The sequence below is a fragment of the Urtica dioica genome, chromosome 12, assembly GCF_054948205.1.
Source record: "Urtica dioica subsp. dioica isolate 48M chromosome 12, U.dioica_male_clone48M_v1_H2, whole genome shotgun sequence".
NCBI classification, from domain to species: domain Eukaryota; kingdom Viridiplantae; phylum Streptophyta; class Magnoliopsida; order Rosales; family Urticaceae; genus Urtica; species Urtica dioica.
The window spans coordinates 15,555,928-15,565,054 of record NC_142767.1 but is presented as its reverse complement, the minus strand read 5'-3'; the positions used below and the strand labels follow the sequence as shown (position 1 = coordinate 15,565,054).

General features: G+C 38.6%; 2 protein-coding genes across 2 annotated transcripts; one reads left to right on the top strand and one right to left on the bottom strand.

Annotated features, from left to right (window-relative positions):
• Nucleotides 1-541: 541 nt before the first annotated feature.
• LOC149379523 (protein LEAD-SENSITIVE 1-like) lies at nucleotides 542-1,309 on the bottom strand. The gene is made up of 2 exons (XM_089604023.1): nucleotides 1,210-1,309; nucleotides 542-1,110 (listed from the first exon to the last, which is right to left on the bottom strand). Exons 1-2 carry the CDS (start codon nucleotides 1,307-1,309, stop codon nucleotides 542-544), a joined length of 669 nt encoding a protein of 222 aa, XP_089460149.1.
• Nucleotides 1,310-3,762: 2,453 nt separating this feature from the next.
• Nucleotides 3,763-7,664, top strand: LOC149379522 (uncharacterized). Its single transcript, XM_089604022.1, has 2 exons — nucleotides 3,763-4,609; nucleotides 7,555-7,664. The coding sequence occupies exons 1-2, from the start codon at nucleotides 3,763-3,765 to the stop codon at nucleotides 7,662-7,664; spliced, it is 957 nt and encodes a 318-aa protein (XP_089460148.1).
• Nucleotides 7,665-9,127: the final 1,463 nt, after the last annotated feature.

Below are 9,127 nucleotides of genomic sequence, written 5' to 3'. Positions count from 1 at the left end.
AACTGAAATTAATTCAAGAAAACTTGATACCTTTATGGAACATAAATCATATAAACCAACTAGTAGTCAACGTTTTAGCCAGTCAAAACTCGTCGCGTGTAAAATAAATGAAAATTAACTTAAATTAACCCTAGCCGATTTTAATAAAGATTAATGCAGTAATTTGTCAAATGACTAATAAAATCAAGTTACCATTTGTAACTACATCTGAAACTTAAATGAAACGTTGGTTAGATTGCAATATCAACATTTCAAGTTGCCTAATCCGTGTAATTTTTCTTAAATAACACGATACAAAATTTATCACCCTACATAAAATACAATAAGAATTATACCAACCCACGACATAATAGCAAAATATAGTACATGAAACGAGATGCAAATTGTTAAAAAAAATCGATAAGAAAATTTTATTTATACTAATAGACTGATAGTACTCTTTAATATATGATATAATCACAGCATTTTGTGGTAAACTAAGACTTCAGAATTTGTAAAAAAATTATTATTAAACCTCCCAAATGGTGAGAAAATCAAAGCCCTAGGTACGATCCGGCTGGTGACGAGCCATTCGGTCCCTCTGTAGAGATTCCATCTTCGGCGCAATGAGGATTTTGGCGACTGATTTTGCAAACCTTAAAGGATTCACAATGTTCTTCGGCCTGAGCTCACGGAAAGCAACGTCTAAGAAGGATTGCCCATACACGACTTGGTGGGGCAAAGGCTTCCCAGTCTTGCAGCGGGACGCGAAGCACTCGCAGTTGTTTTCGGTGAAGCTGTACTCTCCGAACCCGCCATTCTCTCTGGCAAGCATCGACTTTGCTCGCCCGACCACCGTGTTGGGATCGTCGCAGTGGTTCGTACTGCAAGTCCCGACCCCAGAAAAGACAAAGTGCGACGATGATACGCCGTACTTGAAGAGATACAGCCCGTGGCCGCGGGAGAAACAATCGAGGCATGTCTTGACCACTCCTTTGTGCTGTCTCTTGTCGTAACCACAGATTTCACACACCGGTCTTGTTGATTCCGATGATGATTCCGATGAAGATCCACTGTCGTCGTCCTTTGTTCGGTGGAAATGGATTACTTTCTCGTCTCCTACGTAAATTCCTGCATGGGCGATGTGTGTTGTCAGAAAAAATAATTTGAAATTATGATTAAAAATTATTATGATTTTGATGCTAGAGAGAGAGGATGTGTATAACTTACCGTGGTGGGAATAGGCATGGAGATTTCTATAGCTGTAAATGTGATCTCCCATTTTGAGGTCGCTTTTCTTCACTTCGTTGAAGTCGATCAACGACGTCATATTTTTCTATGCTCTCTTTTTTTTTTTCTTGTTCTTCTCTTTTTTTTTTTCTCTCTCACTTTGTTGGAGGCGAAGTGGATTTGAGAGAAAGCAAAAAGGACTTCTGTTGGAGAGCTGTTTCTGAACTCGTACCTCACATGGCCTATAAATACGAGATCACATCACATAGTTATTAGTTATTTGGGAAACAATTATACTTTGAACAAGCACACGCGTATACACTCTTAGTCATCAACTCTCTTAACACTTGAACCGTAGATAGACTTTTTCAACATGCGACAAACGCACGTACGTAAGCACTAAATTCGTACCATTGAGAATATATTTCCCCCTTCTAATACCTCTTTTTTTTTTTCTTTGATAAACCGAACAGTATATTTTAATATCTATACTTGATTTGGTCATTTAATATCCCTAATATTTAATCAAACAATGATAAAAAATAAAAGTCCAAAATACTAGTAATTCAAAGTCACCAAGTCAAAGTCAAAAAGGACAAATTGATCCAAAAACAAAAAAATAGATTTTACAATAATATTCCCCTCAATAATTTTTTGTCCCCGAAATTACATAAATCGATGCGGATGAAGCTTTTGAATCTCTGACTCAATTTTTCATGCCGGCTCTTCGGCTCTATGGTGTTTCCAAAGTAACTTGCCTGGAATCTCACGCGTACACAAATGTAACTCGACGTTCCAAAATTCAGCGTTCAAAATATAGTCAACAATCGATGATGAACAGTACTTGGTCAAATGGGTCATGAATAACCAACCATTAAACTTTAGTTCCCATTATATGTGTTAATTTAAATAAAATAGACTAAATATTTAATTAAAGATAAAAATAAAATCCACCAACTTTTTTTATACGGCTAGCCCCTAGACTTTATATAATTTATCTTTATTTATCTGCGGGATTTGAGCCCAACAGTTTGAAATAATTATTGGTCCAAATAAGCTTAAATGAATAGATATGGGTAGAATCAGATATCAGCCCGAATAAGAGAAACTAATAAATAATGTGATATTTGCATCTTATGTCACAAATTGACAATCCAATTGCAAATAAGTCACACGCAAAAATTTTAGAAAGTTTTAGAGGAAGATGAAGTGATTTTTATTATGCTCGGGATTGTAAAAATTCAGAAGACATTGGGTAACTAATAAAAAGATTAAATGATGAGAGAGAGTAATTTGAAATTTGCACATGTGATACGAATGTAAATACGTGACACAAATGCAATTTTAACAACTTTGTGACACAAATGCAAAAACTCAACGAATTTGTGACATTGACGCAAATCTCCCATAAATAATATGTATACAGTTGAAAGATACTGTAGGCCCCCTCAAAAAAAAAAATTACACTTTTTGCCAAATTTTTTTACTCTAAAAATTAACAAATTAATCTTCTCTCAACCTTTTTTTTTTTTTTTTTTTTTTTGTATATTAGCACCTAATTTAAGTTTCTGACTTCGTCTCCGTCTCTAAATAATGCACGTATGGAAAAATATGCAAACATCTGAAGGCATAAAAAAAAAACTAAAATATTCGTATTTATGCATAACATATGCTTGGAAATAGATGCTGACTTTGTTAATATATCAATAATATATAAAATAATTAAAAATCACTAACAAATATCGTATCTACAAACGGAGCAGCACTTAATTTATCAAACTCACCAAATAGAGTAAAAAAAAAAAAATCAAAGCGAACAATCCTTCAACGCAGCCATTATTCAAAAGTTCTGGACATGAATAAATGGAGAACGAAAATATTTCAACTCAAATTTCAATCTGAAAATTATCCAATAATATTGATGATTTAGGGCTTTGACACCACATAATATAAATTTATGATCTAAAATCTAAATAACAATCAATAAATTTATACCAAACAATATCTCATATCAAACAGCCGTTAGATCTTATCGCGCTAAGCAGGATGTGCACTCTTATGAGAAGATAATGACTATTTTCTGATATGGAGCATTGGGAACCATAACTGATTGACAGAGTGTTAAAGCTCCATAAAATCATATACATATATATATTGTTGAAATCAAGCTCATCAGTTCGTCCTCCCGTGTCACTTCGTCATATCGCCTAAGCTTCATCTCGTCACTTCGTCCAAACTAGGCTTCACCTCGTCACCTCGTCCTTCCTCATGGCAAGCATGCCTCGGAAGTCCTCACTGCTTGAAACTCATATCACACGGGAAAATGTGTTATATTTATTTGTCATCTATTTTCTATGCCTTATTTTCTGTGTAATATTTATTACCTTCTATTTCCTAGATAGAATTATTACATGTATTTATTACACTCTCTCTTGTATCCACCATATGTATAAATAGGTGATACAAGTTCATATCAAATATAAGAAATATTCAAAAGTCTCGGAACACTCTCTCTCATTTCCGATTCTCTCTATCTTTCTTTATCATTTCTACATGGTATCAGAGCCCAGAAATTCAATCATCATGAAATCCTTCGAAAACTCATCCGCCTTCAACACCAATTCGACCACCGCGCCCACTCAGTCTCAATCTGAATCATTCTCCCAATATATCACGAGCCACAAACTCAATGGCCACAACTTCCTACAGTGGTCTCAATCAGTACTCATGTTCATATCGGGACGAGGTAAAGATGACTACCTCACAGGCGCGGCTAAATCTCCAAAGATCGAAGATCCGGCGTTCAAGAGTTGGAAGGCAGAAAACAACATGGTGATGTCTTGGCTCATAAACTCTATGCATCCCGAAATCGGGGAAACCTTCCTCCTTCACCCAACGGCAGCAGAAATCTGGCAAGCAGCTAGAGAAATCTTCTCCAACTCAGAAGATGTTTCCGAGCTGTTTGAAACTGAGAACACTCTCCACAACCTACGTCAAGGAGAGATGTCTGTTACTCAGTTCTTCAGCTCGCTCACGCATCTATGGCAGAAGATCGACCTCTACGAACATCACCAGTGGACCTGCTCCGAAGACTCAAAACTCTACCGCAGGATAGTGGAGACCAAACGTGTGTTTAAAATATTATCCGGGCTCAACCAAGACCTCGATGAGGTCAGAGGTCGGATACTTAGTACAAAACCACTACCATCTCTCCGTGAAGCCTTCTTTGCGGTCAGACATGAGGAAAGCAGGAGAAAACTCATGCTTGGAGTTATCCAATCGAGCCCAATCCCGAGCTCATCCTTAGATTCATCCGCCCTCACCACGCATGGAGATGAAGTACTTGCAGCTCGCGTCTCGACAGAGAGACCTCGCAAACCTCGCCCCTACTGCGATCATTGTAGACGACCCGGACACCTACGAGAAACCTGCTGGAAGCTGCATGGGAAACCACCGAGCTCAAGGTCAATCCGAGACACTAAGGATCCGAACTCAGCCGGAAACTTAGTATCCACCTCGTCCGCTGCCTCAACCTCGACCTCAGACTCCTCTCCCTTCAACAACGACCTGCTCGCTATTCTCCAGAAGCTTATCCAACAAGTCCAACTCAGTGGAGAACACTCGGGAATTGGTCCTCTAGGTAACTCTCCTAGAGCCCTCCATGTAAGCTCAGAGAATCCCACAACATGGATTGTCGACTCCGGTGCATCTGATCACATGACTGGTAATCGAAGTCTATTCACAACTTACTCAGTTTGTAATAGAAGCATATCAGTCACCATCGCCAACAGAGCCAAAACTCAAGTCACTGGTGTTGGCACTGTAGTCTTGACGAAGTCCATGAGGCTAGAATCAGTGTTCTTTGTTCCCCAACTACAATGCAATCTCTTATCTGTGCATAAGATCAACAAAGACTCTAAGTGCCGAACTATTTTTGATGAAAGTTCATGTGTGTTTCAGGAACAGGTCACGGGGAGACAGATTGGTAATGCCGAGCTAAGTATCGGACTCTATGTCATCAAGCCAGATCAGTCCGCCATGTATCAGCTCGCCCAACAATCACCCCAGTATAAAGAGATCATGCTCAATCACCTTAGACTAGGACATCCAAATTTCATGTATCTCAAAAGACTGTTTCCTTCTTTGTTTATCAATAAAAATATCAATTCCATTCAGTGTGACATGTGTGAGTTCGCTAAACATACTCGAAGTTCATATCACCCCACCTCGTACAAACCATCTCGCCCATTTTCCACAATTCACAGTGATATATGGGGACCCTCAAAAGTTCCCAATATCACTGGAGTTCGATGGTTTCTTCTCTTTGTTGACGACCAAACTAGACTCAGTTGGATATACATGATGAAACAAAAATCTGAAACATCCAACCTCTTTAAAATCTTTCACAAAATGGTCCAAACACAGTTCGACACCTCCATCCAAATTGTCCACACCGACAATGCTCGAGATTACTTTAATTCCGAGCTCGGAGATTTCTTCAAAACACATGGCATAATTCACTCCAGCTCATGCGTTCACACCCCGCAACAAAATGGGGTAGCCGAAAGGAAAAATCGACATATACTCGAGGTCGCCCGAGCCATCATGTTCTCCTCAAACGTCCCATCTCATTTTTGGGGAGAAGCAGTCCTCACAGCCACCTACCTCATAAACAGAATGCCATCTCGTGTCCTTGGCTATAAAATCCCATCCCAAGTCCTTCTAGAGACATACCCTCACTCTCGACTCATCTCAACCCTACCTGCGAAAGTTTTCGGCTGTTCAGTCTTCACCCATTCTTATGGCCAAGGTAAACTTGAACCAAAATCGCTCAAGTGCATCTTCCTTGGCTATTCAGCAACCCAGAAAGGTTACAAATGCTTTGAACCCCGATCACGAAAATTCATAGTCTCCATGGATGTATATTTTCATGAGTTCAGTCCTTACTTCGCCAATTCAGCTCGTCAGGGGGAGAATGATGAAAAGGACTTCCCAAATTGGCTCATCATAAACCCAGAATTTACCTCGCCTCTTATTCCACCTAGTTCCTCACCTATCCAAACCGCGATCACCTCGCCTCAAAGTCCAACCTCACCTGTTCAAGATATTCCCACCTCGTCCAGTCCGTCCAGTTCGTCACCGACTCCCAGCTCACAAGCCTCTGAACCCTCTCCATGCGAACTGATCATCACCCAGAGTCCGGTACAAGCTCGCGAACTAGATGTCTCTTCGAACCTGAACCACGACACTACTGAACAAGGTAACACCTCATCTCCGGACTTACCAATTGCGTTGAGAAAACCTGCTCGGTCGTGTGGTCAATACAGGATGGAGGATTACGTGTACTATGGGAACCTATCTACGGGCTACCAAGCCTATGTGGCGAGGTTATATGAAGGAAAAGTGCCGAACTCCATCAAGGAAGCCCTTCAAAGTCCCGAGTGGCGAGACGCAAGTCATGCCGAGATCCAAGCCCTCGAACAGAATGATACGTGGGATATCGTCGAACTACCACCAGGCAAGCGAACTGTTGGATGTAGATGGCTCTTCACCATCAAACATAATCCAGATGGCACAGTGGAGAGATACAAAGCACGTCTTGTCGCTAAAGGGTACACTCAGGCTTATGGCATCCACTAGTACAAAAAAGACCTTTGGGTGCGACTTTTTTCGCACCCAAAAGTCAATTTTCGCACCCAAAGATATCTTTAGGTGCGACTTTTCCGCACCCGAAAGTTCGCACCTAAAAATCTTAGGTGCGAAAAGTCGCACCCAAAACTCTTGACTTTCGGTTGCTACATTTAGGTGCGACTTTCTGCACCTAAAGTCGCACTTAAAAAGTCACCAAAAATTAAAAAAAAAATGGCGGCTTTCAGGTTTGTTCTTATCTCCGTCGCCGCTCCTCGCCGCAGATAAGAACAAACCCGAAAGTCGCACATACACATATACACACACACGGTCAAACCCAAAATCAAAACCAACGATCCATTGTAAACACAATTTTGAGCATAATTTCAATCTGAGAACACTCCAAATCACCAACAATCATGAAAAAACCCCAAAATCAAACCCTAGAATCCAGAATAAAAATTGGGGGCGGAGGGGCTGGTCGGAGGCTCGGGACTGGTCGGAGGGGCTGCAGCGGAGGGGTTGGTCGGAGGGGCAAGTCGGAGGCTGAGAGAGAAAGACATAAGTTTAAATACTTTTTCTTTCGATTATATTTCAATAATCCATACTTATATTAGATTTGATTTTTGTACCGTCCAATCTTTAATCGGAGTGGTTAGTTTCTTCATATTTGAATCTCATATCTAAGATATGGTTTTCTTTGGGTGTAAATCTCAGTTGGGCAAGACCCCTATGATCGCAATCTGCAACAGGTGAAGACCGGAGTTTTTGCTCGTGATTCGTATAGTAATCTGATAATGATTGGTCATCTGCATATAGACGAGTAACTCAAAAATAAATTGTTGTATTTATTATTGTTTTTAGTCCACTTTTCATTTTCTTCATATATAAGTCTTTAGATTTCTTTAGGGTTATTTTAAATTTAAGTCGTTTGGATTTTATCAATATATTATTTTGAGAACCCTTTATAAAATAAAAATAATAAACGATGATAATGCTGTTAATAAACGTAATTTTTTTTTTTTTAAAAAGAGTCATATATGGGTTTGGTCTAATTTTCGGGTAGAATAATTAGAGAGAGAGAGAGAGAGAGAGAGAGAGAGAGAGAGAGTTGACAAATCAAGATCAAGAAAAAAATAGTATACATGCCTAACTTTAACTGTTTTGTATTAATTTATTATTATCTTTACAAAAATTTAGCGATTTAAGCCACATAAACATAAGCGTTTGCGTTTTAGCCAACGTTTTGTAAATTTTTCGTAAATAGCAAAAAACTATTGTAAATATTTCGTAAATAATCATATTTACCAGAAATTTAAGCTGTGTTTTTTATTAATTTGATAGCGTAAATAGATTTATGTGGCTATTTACAAAAAATTAACGAAACATTGGCTATTTCAAATTTTCTAACGTTTCATATGACTAGATAGTCACTAAATCCTTATCTTTATAGTAGATCACTAAAAATCTACGATATAATAAGATGATGATATATATATATATATATATATATATATATATATATATATATATATACACACACACACACATAGAGGATGCCTAACACTACGCATAGTGTATTGATACCCGTGTTGCGTAACAAACTTTCTGTCGTAGAAGCTCGCCCGGATTAATAATTTACGAGTAGAACTTAAATATACATTAATACATATATTAAACGATAACAAAATTTATTCATAATATAATTTTTGGCACAGCACTTATGTAATACACGAAGTCGTTCTATAAATACTAGCAGGTTTGTTTCTGCTATACCACATCATCCAGAAGAAGTAACAACTTTTAGTAGTTACTAAATAATTAATATAATATGACGATCAAGCTTATTATATTTCTGTGCTTATCTTTTCCCTTCATAGCGCTTTCTCAAATCCCAATATTTAACTTTCGAAGAATTGATCTACCAAGCACTTCAAAAGGCCCAGAAGACACAGCTTTTGATTCCCGCGGTAGAGTCTATACGGGTATTTCCGATGGCCGAATCCTCAGATACGATGGCCGGTCAAGCTTTGTAGATCTTTACATTCCTTCACCCAATAGGTAATAATAATTCTTATTATACGTGTGGATACATATTACGGTCTCGTTTTGGATACTGATCATATGGATGTTTTTCTATTATATATGTTTTATTTTCAGGACCAGCTTGGTGTGTGATGGGACTAATGACCCAGCTAGGCTAGGCCTTATATGTGGGAGGCCATTGGGTCTAGGGTTTTATTATAGAGAGAACAAGCTATATGTTGCAGATGCTTTTAGAGGGCTTCTT

Bases quoted from the DNA above. Each gene is read 5' to 3' on its own strand.
- LOC149379523 (XM_089604023.1), bottom strand. From the start codon at position 1,309: ATGACGTCGTTGATCGACTTCAACGAAGTGAAGAAAAGCGACCTCAAA. The intron at 1,111-1,209 runs GTAAGTTATACA...TCGCCCATGCAG, and splicing joins CCATGCCTATTCCCACCACG to GAATTTACGTAGGAGACGAG.
- LOC149379522 (XM_089604022.1), top strand. From the start codon at position 3,763: ATGGTATCAGAGCCCAGAAATTCAATCATCATGAAATCCTTCGAAAAC. The intron at 4,610-7,554 runs GTAGACGACCCG...TGTAAATCTCAG, and splicing joins TCGCCCCTACTGCGATCATT to TTGGGCAAGACCCCTATGAT.